Consider the following 25925-nt stretch of genomic DNA (forward strand, 5'->3'; position numbering starts at 1 on the left):
TGGTCTGTCAGTTCTGCCACCCGGCTCAGTGTTTCCACAGTTCCACATGACAGCAGAGTTCTTCCACCTGCTCCTACAGCCTCTGGTTCTCAAACTGCAGGTCGGTAACAGAGAGGGGCCCTACAAGGTGCAGCACAGTCCTCCAGCTGCCTCTCCACCCTGTGCCTTATCTCCTTCATTGTGTCCCCCATAGTGGACATTCCCTCTCCTCCTCCAGTACACTCTTGCAGACTGGCCACACCGACATCTCCACCCCAAGCTCCATGCTGGTTGGTGATGACAGGTGGCCATCAGGGCTTTGGGCTGATTTCAGCTGCAGTGAGCCGACAATCTCAGCTCACTTCTGCTGTGTACAGGTGGCTCTAGAGGGGCTTTCTTTGCTGGATTGTCAAGGTGTGAGGTTGATCCTGTCAATAATACAGTATACTGTTTGACAGCGGACATTATTAGGTCTGTTGCGGATCTCATATAATCAGGGACCTCCATCCTAGTCCCAGTATATCTCTTCTGGCCGATCCACCGGCTTCTCGATCTTTGGAATAATTTCTCCCTAACGGGATGAACACTTGTTCCTTATAAATGTCCCTCTCAAACTTGCATTAATTGTATATCCTTTTTTTTTTTCATTCAAATTTAAGTTTATTTTCAATAAAAGTACATACATTTGTACTATAACAGCAGTATACAATTCAGTAATACACAGAAAATAATAAATCCAATGCATTGCTTTACATAGAAGATGGTCTTGTCATAGAAACTGACTATCATATACAGCCATATCATATGCTATCACCATACGGTGAGAGTATAACAGATTGTAATAGTTAAAAAGAAAAGCTAGGTATAACCAATAATTTATAATTAAATAAATAAAAGGATATTTCCATATACTATATAATTCCTTAGGCTTATTGTTGTCACACAATAAAAAACCCCATGTGTGTACTGGGTCTAATTTCATGGAACGAATAAAGGACAGGATTTCTGGATAACAATGACCTCTCTGACACCCCCACTGGGAACTGTCTGTGTCCAAGAGGTTAAGCAAACCTTTCAATCCCCCTTCCCTCCCTCCAATAATTATCACCAATACCCACCAGTATCTGTAAATATATATTTTCAAAACCCTTAACATACCTAACATCCCCAAAAATTTGGTGGAATCTTTTGATAACCTAAACATAGGCTAATACAAATGTTTATATATATCTTTTTTTTTTTTTTTTTCTAAACATAACACTCTGAGAATGAGAAATAACAAGGATGTTATCCTCGTGTAAAAAACAAAATTATCAAATCAAATAACAATCAATGAAAAGAAGAGAAAAAGAGAAGAAAAGAAAAAAAAAAAAAAAAAGAAGATCAGGGGAAAGTAAAAGGAAAAAGAGATGGCAGCCTGCCTGCCAACGAACAACATCGTCCTAAGGATATAAATATCACCACAGCCTTTATGGGATAAAAGATATTCCCATAAATTTCATCCACGGTTCCCATATTTCATGGAAAAGAGTAGACATATCCAACATGGAACAGACCCTCTTTTCTTGTTCCATAATCCATGTAACCTTTTGTTTCATATACCGGATGGAGACAGTAGATTTTTTCCACGTAATTGTATATCCTGATACCCATTTCTTGTTTGACTGGCAACCTCAATGATTGAACCCAGCTTGCTGTTAATATTTTCAATTCTTTAAAAAAAATCATATCCAATGAAATATTCATCATCCTTTATAATTCATTAACTAATTGTCCTTCTCACACACCTGAAGAAGGTTACGCCGAAACACGTCGGGTGTAAAGAAGGTTCCTCATGTATTTACTTATATGGTGACAATCATTGGAACTGTATATTTTAATTCAATATTTCATTTTTTTGATAAATATGTACAATTGTGAATAAAACTATTTTTTTACTCTCAATATCCTGTATATATTACTGCCTTAAAAGTCCACCCAGGGGAACCCATTTTTTCTAGTAAGAAGACATGGGCTGACTTTTAAGATAAATGTTTTAGATGATCTAGTCTATAACCGTAACTTTTCCCCTGCCATAACCTGTAAGTTATAAAGGAAAGAGCAAATCTATGAATGCAAATATAGGTTTCCCCCTGGAACTCTCTGACAGGATGAGAAGTTATTCAACCCAGAATATCTGGGTATAAATTAGCAGCTGCTTCACATTCAAAGGAACCAACTGGGGTGATTTGGACATTCTCATCTAGATTTTTATGGAAAGCTCTTACTGAAGCCGCACAAAGCATCTTAAATAGTGTGAAACCGATTCCAAAGTGAATATTTGCTATGTTATTATAGGAAAAAATGTATAAATTATTTATCTTCATATACATTTTTTATATGCAGTAGGTAAAATGTGTCAGTGTTTAATTTCTCATTCCCTCACTTCTTGTTCCAACAAACACACAACAAACAAGAGCAGACATCCCCAAAAAGTAGACGTGCAACAAGTTATAACCCTGTATAATGGGGAAGACACATATATGGGAGAAAGAGTGGCGCTGCACGCCCCTGATAATGCAATATGGGAAATTTCCCCCCACAGGATGGAAAATGGGAGCCAAAGAGAGTCAGCGGATCTGTTGTAGAAATTTAGAAAATTTAATGGTATGTGTGATCAATATGCTCAGGCTGCTAAACAAGGCAAGTGCTTTGAGAGTTGATACACTTACATGTGGGACACCAAGGGATGTCAGACCGTCCAAACGTGATGCTGGGGATCATTTCATGGTCCCCAGACATTCTGGAATTTATATAGGAGACCTATTAATTGAGTGGGTTGTGCCCTGGGTTTGCCGCAGGTGCTTGCACTTCCGTCACATACTCACTCGATAGGGGGGTTGATTCCGCAATGGTGGCACTCCTCGTGTGGCTCCCTCGGCGTTCCAGAGGACGAAAGTCCCATGAACCTTCATCGTTTTCGTTGAATTTATGTGACATCATGACGTCACGTACAGCATGAAACGCATGCGCGCTCAACATCCGACCATCCGGGAATGATCAGGGACGCTGCTGGCAAGTGAAGTGCCCACACAGGGAGGTCTCTCTTACCCACAAACCATAAGCGATCAACAGGGGCACAAGCAGTACCTAGACGGGCAAAACAGAGGCAGTATTAATAAAAAAACATTGATCGATTGCTCAGGGGAGGACCGCTGACTGTGTACAGGATTTGGTTGGGGGCTTTGCCCAGGAACTTTAAATGCTTTTCATAGAATACCACATCCAAATATTGTCCACAGAGCTCCTACATTGCCGCTGAAGATAATAAAACGCAAAGCTTTGCTTCCTGGACATTGCCGCGGTTGTTTTTAAAGGGGACACACCACGGATTTTGAGATTATTTCACTGGGTGTGTACTAGAGGTATCGTAGGCCGACCTGGGGTTCCTCTTTAGCCACAGCATCCCACACACACCACAAGTTGTTGAGGAGTCTGTTTAATCTGTGCATATTGTTACGTATTGCTTTCATTGGTTGCATAGTGTTCCTGATTGTTTCTTTAAACTGTTTCAGCCAAGTCCTGGGTACTTATACAGGTCTTGGCTGACAAATGTTAACCTGAACTTTGCTTTTCTTTAAGTGAACTACAAACGGAAATGTGTTGTGTATTCCTGTGGAGTTATTCCATTAATAACATTGCTAGGTGTGCCAGAGGGGCTGGGACAGTTCTTTGGGGTTGAAAGGCAGAGTAACAGACTGAACAAACAAAAGCAGCTCCTTCGGGGGTTTGCTACATACACAATTCCCCACTCCATAAGATTTCCCACACCTTGGCACATTTTTACACTATTGACCATCACCAAGTCTTGGTAATTTTTATACTGTTGCATTCATTTCACACACACATTCCTCACATGGCATCTTAATTTATATTGTATATTTAGCACTTCTATATATTAATACATATAGCTCAATACGACTTTAAGAAAATTCCTATCATTACATAATCTTGCATAGTCTAACATTGCTCTACATAATATAAGTACAGACGCGCCATGGTAGATTTTGTGACTGCCCACCCTATTATTTTATAATGAATTTTAAACGTATGTGTGTGCATACCTAACACGCTTCATAATGTTATCCCTGGTGATCTGCTGCAGGTGCCAAATTCCCGTTCGCACACGATACCCTGAGGGGTTTTCGCCAATTAGTGTGACTCCTTGTAAGCCACATACGGGTCAGTGACGCCCTTTCCTGTACACGCTGGGTGACCGGGACGCAGGTGGGATCCTCTGAAGGCTTTTCAGAGGACCTCTGATTATGAGATTCCTTCCAATACATTTACTGGTAACTATATGCCATTTTTCTGTCAAAGCATCAATAATCGTTCTTAGTAAAGAATTTGAATTGTTAAAAGCAATCTCTTTACAGCAAACCAAGCCTCTCAAGAAGACCCTGTATGAAAGGGTCGAAACGCATCAAGAATTGTATACTAACAAAAAAATTTGACATATAATGTTGTGTCCAAAACTGTGTTTGCATTTTTGTATTGGATCTCGTACCCCTTGTACCATAGCTCATATTTTAACTGTAATCTGTACAATAAATGTTCATTGTCAATAAAGAAAAATTGATTTTTAATTTTAATCAGTGTATTGCGACAATCATTCTACCCTTGCTGCCTTGAAAGCCCCTCCTGTGGGGGGACATTTCCCATATTACAAGTTATAACCCTTTCCCACCAGATCCAGAAAGACTACCACGTTTTTTTCTGGCATTCCAATTTGAGTTTGGTTACACAGTATAAAAAACACCAGAGGCCTCTGGGGCACTAAATCATAGTGGACACATATTAGATATACAGACGTAATACTTTAGTGTGCAAGCTACTGTAAAAAATTGATTGAGGTAAATGTAGATTTATGCATTTGTTCTTATGTTTTTTTCTAACAGTTTCAGATCCTGTTATGTGATAAGACTACAATGTTTGCAAGCAGCCCTGTCCCAGATTGTAAGTGTATATGTTTCTGTCTAGAGAAACTAGCTGGCATCCGTTGGAAGTGGTAAACCACGGGTACTAAATATCTCTGAGTCTGACATACAGGTTATTTTCCAGGAACAACATACCATTTCTGTGTGTAGGAAACGCAAACTACTACATTTCAAAACACATATTTTATTTATTTTACTTATCTTTTACTGGGAAAAACCTAAAATGCTGGAGCCATTGACAATAAAAAGAGAGGCACAGTGACCTTTGTGTTACAAGCTTTGGCACAAAAACAAACAAGATTAATACCGGTAGTTACAGCATATCTATACTCATTTTTTAAATTTACGTTTAGATTTAGAGCAGGGAATGTTTAAAACACCTATCATATAAAATAGGGTTTAAAGAGAGATGCAAAAAATAAAAAGCTAAACTATTGTACTGTAGACCAGAGAAGTTAGGCCTCATAAACACGGACGGACTGTCTGCTGAAAACGGTCCGCCGGACCGTTTTCAGCGGACATGTCCGCTCGGAGATATCTGTCTGATGGTTGTACACACCATCAAACAGAAATCCGCGCGGACACGATACGCGGTGACGTGGCCGCGCCGTCGCCGCGACGATGCGGCGACGTGCGCGGCCCTGGAAGTTTAATGCTTCCACGCATGCGTCGAATCACTTTGACGCATGCGAGGGCTTTCGGTCGATCGGACATGTCCGGTGAGTCTGTACAGACGACCAAACATGTCCGACGGACAGGCTTCCAGCGGACATGTTTCTTAGCATGCTAAGAAACATTTGTCTGCTGGAAACCTGTCCGATCCGCCAGAAAATTGTCCGGTCGGACTTACAGACGACCGAACATGTCCGCTGAAACTGGTCAGCGGACCAGTTTCAGTGGACATGTTCGGTCGTGTGTACGGAGCCTCAGTCTTATCCTTTGTCCTCTGAGTATACTTAAACATTATAAGAGATAGCAGACACTTTTATTTAAAATAAAGAACTTTACCAGCATCTAATATTAAATTATCTATTAGTGATGAATTATAGGTGATTTTTTTTTCATGATTAAATTAAATTACATTTTTCCAGGCGTCTCAAACTTCAAATAAAAAAAAAAGAGAGAACAAAAGAACAAGGGGCCTGATTCCCAAAAACCTGTGTAAATTTAGGATTATCTAACTTATGTCATTTAAGTTACGGCGCCCTAAGTTGGTGTCGTAAGTACCGTATCCACAGCGCATTTCCGCACAAAATTGCGCCATCCTTAACCTAAGTTCCAATGCGTAAGGCGTGGTTATGGCAAGTGGGAATGAAGTGGGCGTGCTTCATTTTAATGAGCCGTGACCCCATGCAAATGAAGGGCCGGCCGTACTGCGCATGCGCGCACGAATCTGGACCTCACTGCGCATGTGCAGAACTTTGGTCATCGCAATCAGTGAGATAGGTAAAAGGCCAAGCGTACTTAGTTTGAGGATCGCCCTGTGTCTAAATAGCCCCAGTCAAACACACTTCTATTGCAAAAGTATTTCCCTGTGTTCCCTTCCTAAAGCAAGTTGCTTCTGCTTTGAACGTTTGTCAGTGTTTGTTGGTAAGATTTGTTTGTGAGAAAAGTGTTTGTGGAGTTGGAGGGTATAGTTGGTGTTTGTTTTTGCTAATTTGTTCTTTGTTTTGATTGTTTGCCTGTTTGTTTTTGAGAAGTGTTTCTTTTTTGGTGTGTGATTGTTTTTTGTTTCCCTTTTTTGCCTGTTTGTTTTTGATAAGTGTGTCTTTTTTGGTGTGTGTTTTTTTTGGTTTCCCTTTTTTGCCTGTTATTTTTTGAATTTATAGTAGCTGTCTGTTTTTTTTTTTTTTTTTGATTGTTTTTATTTTCTTTGTTGTGTGTGTGTATTGTTGTTTGTTTTTTGGGTGAGTTCCCTGTTGCTGGGTGTTGTCTGTCATGGCTCCCAAGCGCAGGAAGCTAAATTTTACACCGGCAGAGAAGCATATACTTGCTCAGGGCGTCATTAAATATGGGCGATTTCTCCATGGCCCTGAGAGCCACAACACCACCCCGGCCAGGAGGAAGGAGATCCTTAAAAATATTACCGATCGGATCAATGCGGCGGGGGGGGGGGGAGACCAGGACCATCGCTGGAGTTCAAAAAAAAATCAATGACTTGAGGAGCGTGTCCCGGAACAAGCTGGCAACGCTGCATGCCCATACCAGGGGCACTGGAGGAGGGGGACCCTGCCCAGTCAGGATGAGTGAGGAGGAATGGGCAGTGGCCCAGTGTTTCCACCCACAGCAGGTGGTGGGCCTGCCTGGCTTTGACAATGATCCTCTTATGAGGACAGGTAATTTTTTGGAATTTCTATCTGGTGATTAGCATGTGTGGGTGGGGGAAGGGAAGATGTGCCAAGTGTGTGGATCCACCAACCTGTGATTGTTTTGTGTCCTCCCCAGATGGCCAGGAGGTTGCAGCCCCATCAGCCCAGGAGGTTTCTGGGTCATCAGCCCAGGAGGTGGCAGGCCCATCAGCCCAGGAGGTTGCTGGGTCATCAGCCCAGGAGGTGGCAGCCCCATCAGCCCAGGAGGTGGCAGCCCCATCAGCCCAGGAGGTTGCAGCCCCATCAGGTCTGGAGGTGGCAGCCCCATCAGGGCAGGAGGTTCCTGGCCCATCAGGGCAGGAGGTTCCTGGCCCATCAGGGCAGGAGGTTGCTGGCCCATCAGGGCAGGCTGCTGCACCACCCCCAAGACAGGCTGATGCAGAGTCCCAAGAAGGGCAGGATTCGCCATGGGAGGGGAGTGCCTACAACTCCCCTAATTTGGATGTTGAGTGGGAGGAGGATGAGGGGGAGGAAGATGACAATATTGAGATTGGGCAGCAAATCATGATGGGCCAAGATATGACCTTTGAGTCATCCCCTGAGGGAACCCCACAGGCGCCCAGCAGTCAGGCCACCATCATGGGTGGCCCCTTCCAACCCTCCTCCAACATGCAGCAGCACCCATGGCTCACTCCAACTCCTCCTCCAAGGCCACAAGCCTCCGGGGCCAGTAGGAGGCCGACCCCGGAAACCAGGGGGGGGTTGGTGCGTCTGCCGGTCAGTCTGTTGAGGGACAATGTCCGGCAGACCCGCAGTCTGGCTGAAATAAAAAAATCTATAACCAAGGTGGAGCGCAGCCTGGGTGCAATGAGGGAGTCACTGGGTGAGGTGGCCACCAACTCAGTGGGGGTCATCACGTGTTTGTGGGACCTGAAAAACGCAACAACAGGCGTGGCCCAGGAGGTGACTGCCCTCACCCAGGCTGTGCAGGCCAATACCCGGGCTGTGCAGGCCAATACCCGGGCTGGCCAGGCTAATACGGCTGACATTACTTCCTGTCTGACAAGGATAGCCGTTGCCTTGGAGGGAAGGCCAGCAGGAGGACAGACACCAGGGGAGGCTCCTTCTTCTCCTGCACAGACCCCCCCCCCCATGAAAATACTCCCTCCCCTGCACAGACCCCCCCCATGAAAATACTCCCTCCCCTGCACAGACCCCCCCATGAAAATACTCCCTCCCCTGCACAGACCCCCCCCCCCCCCGTGAAGATCCCCCAGTCGGCCGTGGCCGTCCCTGTGGCCGTGCCCGTGCCCGTGCCCGTGCCCGTGGGCAGCCCAGAAGGAGCACTCGGCAACATCCTTAAGTTGCAGGGGTACTTTTTTTTTTATTTTTTTTTATTTTTTTTGCTACTGTACTTATGATTTGGTTTATGTGTGTGAATGATGTGTGAATGTGGGGGGGTGGCATTCCTGAAAACATAAGGGTGTCACCCTCAGTTTTGGTGGAGTATGGATCCCCAGGACCAGGGAGAAGTCATCCTAGGTTCCTGAATGGTGTATGAATGCACAGTGACATAATTGGAGCCGTGGCGGGGCGTTACTGCTCCCAAGTACCAAAGGGGGGGGGGGGTACTTGGATCTAATCCAATTTGATGTGCATGTGATGTGTCTGTGCTAGGGACCACAGTGACGTGCATTCATGCATTCTCATTGTGAGATAATTATTGTGCGTTTTCTACCCAAAAAAAAACATTCTCATTGTCATATAAGTAATGTGCATTTTATTTGCAAAGAAAATTTTTACATGTCACATAATCTCTGTGATTTTTTCTGGGGAAAGCCAAAATAAAAAGATAATTAGGGTCCATTTACTGGGCAAAGATGCCTTCAGACAGTTGTCTCCTTATTGCCTGGCCCTCAGCAGACCGGGTAGAGGGGTTTGGGGGGGGGGATTGCCTGGGTGGGGGGTTAGGTCAGGACATATCTCAACATGCAGGCCCCTTCTCACAGCAAAATTATGGAGGATGCAACATGCCCCAATAATTTGGCAGACAAAGTCTGGGGAATACAAGAGTGTACCCCCAGTCTTGTCAAGGCATCTAAATCTGGACTTGAGAAGGCCAAATGTCCGCTCTACTATTGCCCGGGTCTGGATGTGCACCTCATTGAATTTGCGTTCTCCGGGTGTTTGGGGGTTCCTAAAGGGGGTCATCAGGTGGGGTCCCAACGCATATCCAGAGTCACCTGTAAGGAAAAGACAGGAGGATATTAGTCATGCATGTGCCCCTTGTGATGTCTGCATCATGGGGGGGGCATACCTGACTCCAATGTCACTCACCAATCAGCCAGCTGTCTCCATACACATTCTGCTCCAAGTCTTGGTAGATCTTGGTCTGCCGTAGGATGTAACTGTCGTGGCACGACCCTGGAAACTTGGCACAAACGTGCCAGATGAGGCCATGGGCATCTACGATCACCTGGACGTTTATCGAATGCCAGCCTTTCCTGTTTCTGAACAGGTGTTCAGTTTCATGGGGGGGCTGTAGTGCCACATGGGTGCAGTCTATCGCCCCGATGGTCCTTGGGAAGCCAGCAATGCTGTAGAAGTCTGTCATGGCTTGCAGACGCTGCTCCTCCTGGGTGGGCATCACAAACTGGTTGGTCATGCGCCGCAGTATGGCAGGGACCACCTGATGGACACATCTACTCATTGTCGACTGCACCATCCCAGCCAGTCCTCCAGATGCACGCTGGAATGAGCCACTGGATAAAAAATGCAGGGTTGCCATCACTTTATGAAGAGGTGTCAGGGCATGGGAGCGTCTGGTTGGGGTGATAAGATCCTCATGAAGAAGTTGGGTGATCTCCAGGATGGCTTCCCTATCGAACCTGTAGTTGCCATACACCTCATAATCTGGCATTTGCAAAAGATCACGCCGTGGACGATAAACTCTCGCCTGTGCCCTCATCCTCCTCCTCTGTGCCCTCCTCCTCCTTTGTGCCTGTAAGGCAGCAAGTGCCGTCAGAATCATAGCTGGCCCTGGCATTTTTCAACAACGACCCTTCTCAACTATAGCTCTAAGCTCTAGTCACTACCTACAGCAAACCCTTCCACGGCATGTGTAAAATTAGGGCTGGTTTTATAATGTGGAAATTTAGTCAGGAAAACTAACAGGTGCGCACAGGGCGGAAAATACGGCGCACACACTTAATTTTGAGAATCGCCCTAACTCCCTCATTTGCATCTTTGCCTATCAAAAACAGCGGCGAGACTAGCGTAATTTGCGCCCGGGGATGCGCTGGTGTAACTAATTTAAGTACGGCTGAAAATACGGAAATCTTTGCTTAACTCGTTTTGAAGATCGTGCGCAAATATACGCGCCGTGTAAATTTAGAAAACTGGAGTTAAGTCTGCGTATCTCTTTTGGGAATCAGGCCCAAGGTTAATATTGTGTCGAAACAAATAGGAAACAGTTGTAAGGCTAAAATATTACAAAGGGTGTTGCTGGGCATAGTAAGCACAACATACCAAACAAAAATGAAAACCAAGAATAAAAGAAAAAAAAAGTAAAAAGTATTTTTTCTATGTGTACATGACAAAATCCTCAGTCTGTAAGATGAAAGTGTCTTTAAAAATGTGGCTATTTTTTATGATCTATGGTGGATATTTATTGGGCTCTGAGTAGGTTGATACTATCAATTAAAGAGGCTCTCCGGGACTCTCCCTCCTCATCAGCTGAGACAGCAGTCAAAGTCAGTGAGCCAAAAAGAAGAGAGGGGGCGTGGCCGTGCCACTGCTCTGAGTCTGAATGAACACACAGAGCAGCGGCTCGGCTTGGGTGCCCCCAAAGGCAAGCTGCTTGCTGTGGGGGCACTTTTGTCAGGATGGAAGGAGCCAAGAGTGCCAGCAAGGGACCCAAGAAGAGGAGGATCTGGGCTGCTCTCTGCAAAACCACTGCAACAGAGCAGGTAAATATGACATGTTTGGTATTTTTAAACAAAAAAAATAAGACTTTAATATCACTTTAAGAAAATCCCTGGAAAATGTTAACTGCTGACTAGGAAGAAGCTCAACACAATTAATTCAAATTTTTATTAAAATGTCTAAAATATTCTAAGCACTTTGCTTTAGTTATGGCATAGCCAGACTCAAGAGCTTTTAAAAATAGGACATTTTATTGAGAAAGGTGAAACACTGTGAATTTTTACACATTTTTAGTCAGTTTGTTAATGCTTACTTTGGAAGGAGAAAGTTCACACCTAACAGCAAAGAACACGTGTAGCAATCAATTAGAGCACAGCTATTTCTGTTTGCAGAGAAGCACTTTTTATTTATTGCAGAGCATTTGGAATATAATGCTTTTTTTTAAGATGTTAGCTGCTGTATAAATACCAGAAACCTAATACAAATAGTCTACTGAATGTGAAAAAAATAATAATTTCAGAATTGACTAATAAAATGAGTACCGTATTTTCCGGAGTATAAGATGACCTTTTGGGCTTAAAAACTTGCCTCAAAACCCGGGGGTCGTCTTATACGCCGGTACCAGACCTCGGGCATCCATTATTCAAAAGCCACACCTCCTCCTTGTGATGTTCCATGATAGGCAAAACACTTGGTTTCCCAGCAGAGCCTCTGTTCGGTGTTCCCCCTATCACGGATGTCTTCTTATCCTCGGCTTCGGACGAGAGGACCCCCGTGATAGGCGGAACACAGGCGCCTATCACGGAACAGCATGAGGAGGCGGCGCAGCTTTTGAATAATAGACTCCCGCAGTACAGGACTAAAGGTATGGCACAGTGAGGCATGGGGTGGCACAGTGAGGCATTGGGTGGCACAGTGAGGCATAGAAACATTTGTAATGGGGAGGAGTTAGTAAAATGACCACGCCCGTGTGGGGGCGGCAGAAATATTTCTGCACCCAGGCACCTGTGACCCTAGGATCAGCCCTGATAGGCCGCCAATAGTGCACCAATAGTGCAGCAAGATTTTATTCATATAAAATGTATAAAAACAATGGTAATACACTCACAAGATTCAGTGTGAAACAGGCATAGAATTAGCTTAATGTGAAGCCATCAGTAGTGGTAATAGTCACAATTGGAGCCACTGGGATCATGGAGAGGCAGTAGATACTTGATGAAGGAGGCATGGTTTTGCTTCTGAAAGGGTTCCTGATTGGCTACTAGCACCCAGGCTTTTGACAGCTCCATCTGACAGTTCTTCTGAGGTTCCCATGGTGGCTCTCTGACAGCTTCACTGGTTCATTTCACCAGTATTAGTATTCAGAAGCAAAACCATGCCTCCTTCATCAAGTATCTACTGCCCCTCCATGATCCCAGTGGCTCCAATTGTGACTTTTACCACTACTGACGATTGACATTAAGCTAGTTCTATACCTGTTTCACACTGAAGCTTGTAAGTGCATTACCATTATTTTTTGTTGGTTCTGATTTTTAGCAAGTGAAGCACTAATTTTTTGTTCTTTTGTTTTATATTTTAAAGTTGCCATCCTGTTTTGCCAAAAAAGCAATATTCTTGTAACAAAACGTTTAGTTATATTTATAAATACATTATACAGTATATCAGAACGGCTAAATATGTGTCTGTAGTGCATGCACAAAAACATTAATACCATAAATAATAACACGTGATTTGATTTTTCATTTGGAAATTCTAGAGAAATGCTTAACCACTTGCCAACTAGCCGCCGTTATTCTACTGTGGCAGGTCGGCATGTTCCTTCAAATTGCTGTAGCTGTACGATGGCCCTATAGCAGACGCACGCCCGGTGCACGGTGGGGGAGCTGATGACTGTGGCTGGCACCCGCGATCGCTCCACAGAAAGGCAGAATGGGGATCTGTCAATGTAAACAAACAGATCCCGTTCTGTCAGGGGAGTAGAGAGTGATCGTCTGTTCCTAGTCAGTACACTGCCCCCAAATTTAGAAACACCTCCCAGGAAACACATTTATCTCTTTTACCCCTTGATAGTGTTAACCCCCTGTAACGGAAGCCCATATGGGACAGGGGTTAAAGCCGTTTAGGATATTCCATTCCCGAACACAAGGCAGCTACTGATACACCACAATCCAGCAAACACGACCCTGAAGAATTCCCCCATTAACGAGACACACAGCTCTGTTTGAGGTTCAACAGGTCTGGCAATCTTTATTGAGAAAGCAGGCTCTTATATACAGAAAAGGAATACTGCAGTAACCCAATGAACAATGACCCAACTCCACCCACAACATCACACAGTGTTTACCTAATGAGCCCCCTCAATACATCTTTTAACAGACATCCTGTCTCCAGGGCCTGACCTAATTTACATGAGCTAATTAACTACAGCTGATGACTCAGCCACCTGACCTTTAGGCTGTCTGTTAACTTACAATACACATTTATCACAGTAGCAGACTTAATTACCACAGTAGACAATAGAATGCAATCACACTCCACCTCATCACAGCAAGCTTTTAGTACACTACAGCCAACACACAATATATATACAATATATACAATGTATACCGCATTAAATCTGACTAGCACAGATCATAGTGGGGTTCTCATTCACCCTGTGCCCCTATTAGAGACACATGGTGATCTACACAAAGGAGGCATCGGGGAAGCTGAAACAGGAGTATCTCATACTTTCTAAGAGCTTCTGGATCCCACGGCCCTTCCGTTACACCCCCTCCCTGCCAAGAACATTTATACAGTAATCAGTGCATTTTTATAGCAGAGATCACTGTATAAATGTCAATGGTCCCATAAAAAGTGTCAAAAGTGTCCGATCTGTCTGCCGCAATGTCACAGTCCCGCTAAGAATTACTGATCACTGGCATTACTAGTTAAAAAATCTATTAATAATAAAAATGGCATAAATATCTTTCCTATTTTGTAGACGCTATAACTTTTGCGCAAACCAATCAATATATGCTTATTGCCATTTTTATTTTACCAAAAATGTGTACAAGAATACATATTGGCCCAAACTTATGTTGTATCGCAAAAAATGGCCTGGTCATTAAGGGGGAAAAATTTTCGGTCCTTAAGTGGTTAACCACTTTCATACAGGGCACTTATACACCTTCCCGCCCAGACCAATTTTTAGCTTTCAGCGCTGTTGCACTTTGAATGACAATTGCGTGGTCATGCTACACTGTACCCAAACAAAATTTTTATCATTTTGTTCCCACAAATAGAGCTTTCTTTTGGTGGTATTTGATCACCTCTGGGATTTTTATTTTCTGCAAAAAAAATAAAAAAATTACTGAAAATTTAGAAAAAAATACGTATTTTTTTGTTTCAGTTATAAAACATTGTAAATAAGTACGTTTTCTCCTTCACGGATGGGCACTGATGGTACTGCACTGATGGGCACTGATAAGCACCGATGAGGTGGCACCGATGTGGTGGCATTGATGGGCACTGATGATGGGCACTAATATGCGGCAATGATAGGCGGCACGGATGGGCACTGATAGGCGGCACGGATGGGCATGGATGGGCGGCATGGATAGGCGGCATGGATGGGCACGAATTGGCGACATGGATGGGCACGGATAGGCGGCATGGATGGGCAGGGATAGGCCGCATGGATGGGAACAGATAGGCCGCATGGATGGGCACGGATAGGTGGCATGGATGGGCACTGATAGGCGGCACGGATGGGCATAGATGGGCACTGATAGGTGGCACTAATGTATGTGTTGTACTAATGGATGCCAATCAGTGCCAAACAATGCCTGCCAATCAGTGATGCCCATGGTGGGAACTGATTGGCATCCATTGTGGGCACTGATTGGCATCCATTATTTGTAAATTTTCATCCCTGGTGGTCTAGGGTGTCATACCTGTGGTGGGCATCCCTGGTGGTATAGTGGCATCCCTGGTGGTCCAGTGTGGGCATCCTCGGGGGGGCTGTGCTGATAATCGTTCAGCACAAACCCCCCCTGTCAGAGGAGCAGCCGATCGGCTCTCATCTACTCGCGTCTGACAAATTACCGATTACCGGCTTTTCCTGTTTACATCGTGATCAGCCGTGATTGGACACGGCTGATCACATGGTAAAGAGTTTCCGTCACAAACGGGCGGTTGCTGGACAATTGGCTGCTCAACCTAAATTGCCCGGGCCTATTTTTTGTCCCAGTCCGGGCCTGGGTACAGATGTGCCACTTTGCAGGCAGACTAAGGGGACCACCCTGGCACTATATTTAAAGGAATTTTAAATGTTTATTGTTTCACTTTAAGCATCAATAAAATCACTGCTCCTTTAAAAATGTTATTTTTTTAAGTTTTTTTTGCATTGGTACATGTCCCCCCAGGGCAGTACCCGGGCCCCCATACCATTTTTATTGCCAATAAGCCTTCAAAATGATTTTTCACATTCAGGTCCCATAGACTTTATTAGGTTTGCAGTTAAGGTCCGAAACTTTGCGATGTTTGAGAGTTCTGGCGCAAACCGAACCAGAGGGGGTGTTTGGCCCATCTCTATATGTAAGCAGCTTGGTTAGGCTGCAAAATAAGAGCTAGAAAGGAGGTAGGTTTTATCTTGAATTAAATGTTAGACTGTATTATTTAAGAGACAATAGCTACAAACATGGTACAGTGGCTGAACAATATGTAAGCAGCTCGGTTTGGTAAGATCACAATGTATGAAGTAGAGACAAGGCAAGTTTTATCTTGAAATAAACATTAGAGTAAATCATTTTGAGACAATAGCCATAGATTATGTATAGCTGCTGGACAGTATGTAAGCAGTTTGAATAAGCAAAGGCAGGTTTTATTTTGAAATAAACATTAGAGTTTATTATATGAGAGAAAGGAGCTTCAGCTAACATTAAAAATTTAGCTATCTGTAAAAGCATTGTGTGGGAACGAAGAGGCTGCAAATGTTGAGACATATAAAGTGGTATTTACCCTGCAGTAAACAGTGACATTTTGATTGCTGAGGTCCAACTGCAAAAATATTCTGTGTCATCTTTACACTTCTGGAACCCAGGAATAGGCTGCAAACTTCAAGATGCAATGCAGGATTTACTCTGCAGCAACAGCTTAGTCTGTACAACATGGTTTAAAACCCTCTTAAAAAACAGCATTGAGGAAGCACCACCAATACTGCTCCTATTTTCAGGTATCAGAGCATCAGAGACACTTTGGTCATTAAAGGAGATCATGCTACTGTCCTTATACATCACTGCCTCAGTGTCACATTTTCAGTTTCATCTGGGATAGTGGTAGTAGGTCGGCCATTTTACCTGTCTCTTTAGTGCTGGAAGTAGCACGCAAAATTTGGAGAGGAGGTGCAGGCTGTGCATAGCAATGGCTATCAACTCATGAACCTTTTTATTGTCAAAAACAAAAGTTTATGTTTATTTTATGAACACCAACTTTGAGGTGGCCAGTAAAGATATCTTGATTGTTCACAAAGGACTACAACATACCAACCACTTAAGCATGAAACATACATATGCACTACCGGTAGTTTATTATTTCAAGGGAAGAATAATACCTGTAAATGTACGAGTGAGATTGAGTTCCCTCTGTCACAGTATAGATCAGTATAGATCTTGAAAATGCACCCCTTCCCCCGATCAATATTTGACAAAAACATTCTTGGCTGCAATTATTGTTGGGATACATCTCTACTAGCTTTGCTCATCTAGCTCCTGAAGGTTTTGTCTATTTTGCTTGATAAAAAATGTCCTGTCAGGTTAGATGAAGATATTTGGTGAACAGTTATTCTTTCAGGTCTCGGTATAGATTCCTAATTTGATTGGAGTGGGCTTTGATTAAACCATTTTATTTAATTCAGGCTCTTGTTTTTAAACCACTCCAGTGTAGCCTTGGTTGTGCATTTGCCATTGTCCTGGTGAAAGGTGGCCCTCTGTTCAGGTCTTTTGTCAACTATGAGTTTTCTTACAGAAATCACCAGTATTTGGCTCCATTTATATTGTCCTTTATCCTGACCACTTTCTTAGTTCCCACAGAGCTATAGGCCAAACAACCCTTTTACACATTTGCCAGGTTCCACATACAATCTGGCAAACCACAAATGTGATATAAAATGATTTTCTTTTGTCCACATTTCCATAAATCCCAACTGGGTTAGAATTGTTTTTTTTCTGCATAATTTCTTTCACTGGAGCTGTGTTTCTCTGCAGCATCTTCGGAGTTACCATTGGACTCCTGGCTGCTTTATTGACAAACCCTCTCTTACCTGATCATTAGAGTTGTGATTGTGTCACATTATTTACATTAATTAAAAACTGATTTAAAGATTATCTAAATTGAAGAGAATTTACAGTGCCTTGCAAAAATATTCGGCCCCCTTAGCATTTTTCGTGTTTTGTTGTCTCACAACCTGGAATTAACATGGATTGTTTGAGGATTTGCATCATTTAATTTACAGAACATGTGTTATGTACTGGAACGTACCTTGTAGCCAGAGCCTAGTGTGCAGGAAGAGGCCTCTCTTACAGCCCCGTCTCTGGAGCTGCTGGAGTTGGGACAGCAAGCTCGGGAGAGCGGCGAGGTAGGAGTGCCTGGTGATGATAGCAGCTCGGCACGGTGGTTGGTCCTTCGGGACGGTGGTTGCAGGAGACAGCGTCTCTGGAGCTGGCACAGGCACTGGATAGCAGGAGCTGGCGAAGCAAACCGGGTCAGCAGATATTCAGGTGGGTTAAGCAAGCGTAGTCAGATTCAGGCACAGGGTCTGGTAACGGTGGGCAGGAGAGCAGAGCGGAGTCAGAGCAAGCCAGGGGTCGGAGTGGAGAGGGTCGGATGGTCAGATGGAGCCGGGTCGGTTTGAGGTAACAGGTTACAACAGGTCACAGATTTCACTGATACAACGCTGCAGATCAGACAGCAAAGTGTCACTGCAGCTGCTAGCTTTTTAAAGGCTGAGTGGCGCCAATCGCGCATTAACAAGCACGCGCGCATTCCCGCCGTCGTGCACGTGCGCGTGTAGTAGGCGCATGCGCGCGCACATTTGGCGCGCAGGTGCGCGCATTTGGCACATAACCGTGTGCATGTGGGGCGCGCCTTTGCACATGAATAGGTGACTGGTGCTGATTCCGGCCATTAGTATGTGTGCGTATGCGTGCACGCCGGAGCCTATTGGCAGGTCCCTGACAACATGCCAACAACTTTGAAGATGTTTTTTCTTTTCTATTGTGAAGCAAACAAGTAGGACAAAATAACAGAAAAAAGTCAATGTGCATAACTATTCACCCCCCCCCCCTAAAGTCAATACTTTGTAGAGCCTTTCAAAACTGCTCCAGCTCCTTCAAGTTGGATGGTTTGCGCTTGTGAACAGCTATCTTTAAGTCTGACCACAGATTTTTGAGGTCTGGGCTTTGACTAGGCCATTCCAACACATTTACATGTTTCCCCTTAAAATACTCAAGTGTTTCTTTAGCAGTGTGTTTGGGGTCATTGTCCTGCTGAAAGGTGAACCTCCATCCTAGCCTCAAGTCACACACAGAGTGGTACAGGTTTTGCTCAAGAATATCCCTGTATTTAGAACCATCCATCTTTCCCTCAACTCTGACCAGTTTCCCAGTCCCGACTGCTGAAAAATGGGATGGTGTTCTTTGGGTGATGTGATGTGTTGGGTTTGCCCCAGACATAGCATTTTCTTTGATAACCAAAAAGTAGAATTTTGGTCTCATCAGACCAGAGCACCTTCCTCCATATATTTTGGGAGTCTCCCACATGCCTTTTTGCAAATTTAAAACATGCCATTTTGCTTTTTGCTTAAAGTAATGGCTTTCTTCTGGCTACTCTGCCATAAAGCCCAACCCTATGGAGCGTTAGGCTTATTGTCGTTCTATGTACAGATACTCCAGTCTCTGCTGTGGAACTCTGCAGCTCCTCCAGGGTTACATTAGGTCTCTGTGCTGCCTCACTGATTAATGCCCTCCTTGCCCGGTCCGTGAGTTTTGGTATGTGGCTGTCTCTTGCCAGGTTTGATGTTGTGCTATGTTCTTTCCATTTGGTTATGATAGATTAGATGGTGCTCCTAGAGATCATCAAAGATTTGGATATTTTTTTATAACCTAACCCTGACTTATACTTCTCAACAACATTAATTGTTTGGAGAGTTTCTTGGTCTTCATAGCAGTGTTTGGTTAGTGGTTCCACTTGCTTGGGTGTTGCAGCCTCTGGGGCCTTTCAAAAAGGTGTGTATATGTAATGACAGATCATGTGACACACAGGTGGACATCATTTCACTAATTATGTGACTTCTGAAGGTAATTGGTTGCACCAGAGCTTTTTATGGGCTTCGTAACAAATGGGGTGAATACCTACGCGCATGAAAATTATCAGTTTTTTATTTCTGAAACGAAGTTTTATGCATATATTTTTCAAATTTTACTTCACCAACTTAGACTATTGTGATCTGATCAATCACATATAATAACAGTTTTTTTTTTTAATTTGCAAACCATTAAGAAAACATGCTTTTTATTCATATAGCCTATTTTGTGACATATGCCCCATACACCCGATCGGTTTTCCCGTCGTAAAAAGTCTGATCCCGACCGTGTGTTTGCTCCATCTGACTTTTTTCAACAGAAAAACTGCCGGAAAAACATAGAGAGCAAGTTCTCTATTTTCCCGTCGGGAAAATATCCGATCGAAATTCCCAATCGTGTGTACAAATCCCGACACTCTAAATTCCAACGCATGCTCGGAAACAAATCGGCGCATGCTCGGAAGCATAGAACTTAATTTTCTTGGCTCGTCGTAGTCTTTTACGTCACCACGTTCTTGGCAGTCAAAAGTTCACCAAACTTTTGTGTGACCGTGTGGATGCAAGGCAGGCTTGAGCGGAATTCCTTAGGAAAAACCATCCAAGTTTTTTCCAGCGGGAATTCCGCTCGTGTGTACAAGGCAATCGAATTTCCAGGAACATTACAAACTATGGGAAAGGGCAACGGGGTGGATACTTATGCAAAGCCCGAAAGCTGCAAAGAGAATACATGCTATATACAATAGTACATATTACCATTGTGAGAGCAAAATCGAAATCTTTATTTTGTTCATTTTTATTTTTTAGGGTCTACCTGTGCAGTTTCTTCGCTGTCCCTCACAGCGCCTCTTAGATCGAATAATACGACGTTACACCGAAGTGTTTGATGCTTGCAGTGTGTACATGACACACCTAACTGACAAGGATAAAATGAGACTGCTTTACACACTTTCTGTGAATGCTCATCCCATTGTCCTTCAGGTAATTATTAGATGATCTTTTCTTGGCAGAGTAGTATAAATGTATTGCTCATAAAAAAGTGGAAGTAGTTTTTTTAATATTAAACCCAATTCATCCTTTTATTTTTCTTGGTTATAGAATGAAAGCTGATACCTAAATTCTATGGACAATGGCCCAATTTTTCCTGGCTTTCATTTTTGTAAATGTTTCCATTAGACCACGGGTAGGCAACCTAAAGAGGTGGAGATCTACCTGCACAACATGGGAGAAGTCAAAAATACAGGGCATGGTGTCACCTCACACCTGATTGAAACCTTTAATTGCCATATTACCATGTCGCAATCTCATGCATTGCACAGCAATTATGGGTTTAAATCAGATACCAAGAAGGCAACATATTGCCTCCTCACCACCCGTCAAACACACTTAGGTCGCTTTTCACAGGAGCAGCAGTGCCTGATGCACTTGCAAATTGGAAGACAGAAAAGTGCCTCTAGGTGTAATATTTATTTAGCAAGGGGTAACAGTAATGCCAATTAAAAACCCACAGGATGGAGGGAAAAATAAGGCTCATCTGTGGAGATGAGTTTTCTGATGGAGTAGATGTGAACTAGGGTTGTCCCCAATACCACTTTTTTAGGACTGAGTACAAGTACCGATACTTTTTTTTTATGTACTCGCCGATACCGAATACCGATACTTTTTTTAAATGTGTCCCCAAATGCAGCCATGTCCCCCACATATTACAGCCATGTCCCCCACATATTGCAGCCATGTCCCCCACATATTGCAGCCATGTCCCCCACATATTGCAGCCATGTCCCCCACATATTCCAGCCATGTCCCCCACATATTCCAGCCATGTCCCCCACATATTCCAGCCATGTCCCCCACATAATGTAGCCATGTCCCCCACATAATGCAGCCATGTCCTACATACCTTGATGATGCCGCACGTGCCACCGTTAATCAGCGTGCGGGGAACATTACAGCTTTCGTTTGAATAGCTGTATCCCCGCCGCGTATAGACACTCCCCCTTGCGCGGGATTGGACAGATCATCCGTCCAATCCCGCGCAAGGGGGAGTGTCTATACGCGGCGGGGATACAGCTATTCAAACGAAAGCTGTAATGTTCCCCGCACGCTGATTGGCGGCGGCTTTGCGGTTTGCGGCGACGGGTTTGCGGCGGCGGCGGCGGGAACAAGTATTCTATTTCAGTATCGGGGTATTTGCGGGAGTACGAGTACTCCCGCAAATACTCGGTATCGGTCCCGATACCGATACTGGTATCGGTATCGGGACAACCCTAATGTGAACCACACTATTCAAAGTCTGTTGTACATACACTGATTAGTGTATGAGTGCATACATGGGTGACATTAATGGTAACAAAAATAAAGGGGTATATTTCTTCAAGTCCTTAAGAAAACCAAGAAATATAAAGCATACAAATAAAATCTCAAGATTTTTTTTTAAATTAGCATGAAGCCAATAGCAACATCATACTATACGCTAATCTAATCTATAATAAAAAATCCATAAAATAATGTGGCATTATGGTTGAACATACATAAAAAAAAAGGACTTCCTCTACCTCTCTTACCTGATCCCACCCCTCCTCCCCCCTTTCTCTTCCCTCCTAGAGAGGAACCCTCAGTCCCAAGGTTGCTTGTGAGTCAACTCCTAACCACCTCAAGCCTTAGCAATGGCTTCCTTTAATGTCCTAACACTTAACGTTGAGGGCCTCAATTCCCCAAACAAACGTACTAAAGCATTTCACTCATTCTCTGTCCTCTCAACCCACAAGTGGTTTGTTTACAGGAGACGCATTTCTCCACGACCTCTACCCCCAAATTCTTTGGTCGCCATCCCAAACCAAACAAAGGGAGGTCCTTATCGCATTCCACCGCTCCACACCATTCACACCCCTGGCGGAGATCAGAGACCCGGAAAGCCGCTACTTAATACTCTCGGGCACTCCTAGAGAGTGAGGTTACAATTGTCTCCTATTATGCTCCCAATGAACATCCGGTCCCCTCCCATTTGATGGGCACAGGGATGTGTTTGATGGGCACAGTGAGGCTGCAATTGATGTGTTTTTTTTTTTACTTTTTCAGTTTGTTTGCGCCCACCAAAAAATGTTGATCACCAGCCGCCACTGTTGCTCAGCCACACCCTTTTCAGCACCATGTAAACTGCATGGTCTTCCCCAGGCAGAAATGTTCAGATACTTACAAATCAAGCACTTATTTTCCTCTTACGCTCCTCCTGCCTCTTCTGCCCCCCACTTTACCACCTTTGAGTAGGCTTGCAAGATGGATCCCACAGATGTGGTCTCATCTCGGACCTCTGTGCCCATCTCCTGACACACTCAACTGCCTCCCTACCAGCATACACAAGCAAGTGGGAAAGCAACCTCAACCTAACTCTTGATCCAGCCTCTTGGGCACATATATGGCAGGCGATCAAAACGGCCTTACCCAATATTTGTAGCTTTGGAGACTAATTACAAAGTGCTCACCAGATGGTAGCTGGTCCCTGCCAGGGTTGCCAAATTCTCCCACCAATATTTCCTGCTTTGCTTTTGAGGCTGTACCACACCTGACACACATGTGCACATTTGGTGGGAATGCCCTAAGGTGCAAACATTCTGGACATAAGTTTTCAAGATCCTCTCTACCCTATTTGAGACACCATAACCACCTGACTCCATAATAGCTCTCCTGGTAATAACCCACTGCCAATTTAAACTCCTCCTACTCATCACTACTGCAGCTAAGCAGATAATTTCCAAAGCTTGGAAAACACCTTCTCTGTGCATCTTAGCAATGAAGCACAGAGTCCCTCAAGCTATGGTCCATGCCAAAATTGAGGCATTCCTCCTGGACAAAGTTTCTGTTTACAAAAAAATATGGGGACCCTGGAGTACCTAGTTTTCCTAGTGTGACTCTTTTCTGGCCTATAACAAACTACAATGATTACCTTTGTAGTTTACACACCCATGTGCAGTTCCACCCATAATGCTTCAGCCTCATCACCCTTTCCATCAACTAGGTCCTTATTCAAACTCGCTTTGAGATCACTTCTTGCAAAGAGACAGACACCACCAGTCCTCAGTTTTACCCTGCCTTTCCGAAAGAGAGCATAGCCAGGAATATTAATAGCCTAGTCATGTGAAAAATAAAGCCAAGATTCAGCAATACCAATTAAATCATAGTTCTCTATATGCACCAAAGCTTCCAGCTCACCTATTTTGCTTGGCGAATCACACAACTAATTTCCAGGGCACACCTCCTTAGTAGTGTTTGGCGAACTGTTTGAGCAGAGCAAAAGTTCAGCCCGAACATTGACTGTTCGCCTTTTCGGCTGGGGTTTTCGACTGTTTGTTTGGCACGCTGAACACCCCACAATTCACTGCACGCCTCACAGTGCATTCTAAGTCCCAATTGGCTGAAGCAATGAAGGCTTTGCCCAATTAGGGCACAGAGCACTGTCAGAGCCATGATTCGAGAAAGTCATGATGACTTGGACCAATCATGACTCATTGCACATAGACCCATGCCATACTATAAAAGGTTCCTTCCCAGAGCAGTCAGAGCAGCCATGTGTGATGTTAGAGTAGAGATAGATAGAACAGGGCTCTGTTTATTGCTACTAGCCAGTTAGTGTGCTACAGTGTGCTATTGTGATTTTATGGTGAGTGTAGAGTGTCAGTGTAGTGTGAATAAAGTGATAGTGCACCTTCAGTGTAGTGCATCTGTGCAGTTTTACTGTAGTGTCAGTGTAGTGTGTCAAGGCAGTTTTACTGCAGTATATTGAAGTGTGGCAGTGTAGTGTGTCAGGGCAGTTTAACTGCAGTATATTGAAGTGCGTCAGTGCAGTTTTACTGCAGTATATTGAAGTGCGTCAGTGCAGTTTTACTGCAGTATATTGTAGTGCGTTACTGCAGTTTTACTGCAGTATATTGCAGTGTGTCAGTTGAGTGTATCTGTGTAGTGCAGTGTTTTACACCATATTACATAACATTTAGTGCTGTATACAGTGCTGTTTACCCCCTTTTTTTTTGGTTGCTGCATGTTGTTATTTTTTTCCTGTGCCTGCCCCCTTTTCCAAATTGTAAGCCACAGTTTTTCTGACTGTGGTGCTGTTGTTCCTCCTTTTTTTAATTTTGATGTTGACATTTCTGTCCGTGGAAGTCCTCAAGTTAAAGTGCACCAAACATCACTTTCCATTAATTAAAGTGCATCCAATTACACATTTTCCAGTCTCTATTACATTTCAGTAATAAGCCCCCTTTCCATCATGTCTGGGAGGCCAACAAGGAGAGGCAGATGTTCCCATGCAGAGGAAAGTGAGGGTGAGGTACAACCCCAACGAGGCAGTATGTCCTCCAGAGGCAGCCATCATGGAAGAGTTAGGAGAAGCCACCCTATTCCATCAGATTGTAGAGCTGTCTCCTGGCCCACTTCTCACAGCTGTCTGGCCCTTTTTCTAGCACATGTGCAGCCAATTGCTCTGTTGCAATTTGCAAACCTAGCCTCAAGCAGATCAAGCATGGCAAAAACACCAGCCATTTAGGTACCACATGCTTGACAAGGCATTTAACCTCCAACTACTCAGCCCTCAATTCTTCTTCTCCTCACTCCTCACCTTTCAGGTCTACCCCTGCTATATCTCATGACCTCTCAGTAGCCTCCATTGACAGGGATGTTGGTAAAGCGAAGGGTGTCACAGGTTCTAGCAGCACGTCTGCTAGCAAGCAGTACACCACCAGCTGTAGAGTATAGCAGGCAAATTTCTCTGCCTCAGCTGCTGCGACAAAAAAAATCATTCCCTGCCACCCACATGCCCTGCATCTAAATTCCAGCTTGTCCAAATTGCTGGCTTTACAACTCCTGCCTTCCCGTCTGGTGGATTCTGCCCCTTCTGTGAATTTGCAGAATGTGCTGTACCACAATGGCAGGTTCCCATCTGCTATTTCTTTGTACGTAAGACCATCCCAGCTCTGTACCATAACCTTGATGGTAATGTTGTGACATCATTGGGAAAGGCAGTCAGCAGCAAGGTCCATGTTACTGCTCACACGTGGTCCAGCAAGCATGGTCAGGGATGCTATATTTTGTTCACAGCACACTGGGTAATTCTGCTTGCAACTAGGAGGGATGCTGGGCAGGGCTCAGTGCTGGAGCTTGTTATTCTGCAACATCTTCGTACAGCTGGTGGTGATGATGCAAGATTTGTCAGCATCTACCCCCTCCTCCGCCTCCATTGCCCTCCTCTGTTGAATTGTTCTATGAACCACCAGTACCCCCTAATCAAAGGGCTATTCAAGTAGTCAGGCTAAAAGCTTCAGCTGGTCTGTCTAGGGGACAGGTGCCACACCAGAGCATAGATTTATTCAGCTGTGCAGGGGCAGCCCCAGAGGGTGTTCATGGCAT

At 44.1% G+C, this 25925-nt stretch overlaps 1 protein-coding gene across 1 annotated transcript in view; it reads left to right on the plus strand.

The window, feature by feature from the left end:
• DIPK2B (divergent protein kinase domain 2B) overlaps positions 1-25925 on the plus strand; it is a 112105-nt gene that overhangs the window by 49857 nt on the left and 36323 nt on the right. Inside the window, exon 3 of the mRNA XM_040338055.1 lies at positions 20334-20507. Coding sequence (XP_040193989.1) covers positions 20334-20507 — 174 coding nt within the window. The remainder of the gene's footprint in view (positions 1-20333; positions 20508-25925) is intronic.

The sequence above is a fragment of the Rana temporaria genome, chromosome 2 (genome assembly GCF_905171775.1).
Source record: "Rana temporaria chromosome 2, aRanTem1.1, whole genome shotgun sequence".
Lineage (NCBI taxonomy): Eukaryota > Metazoa > Chordata > Amphibia > Anura > Ranidae > Rana > Rana temporaria.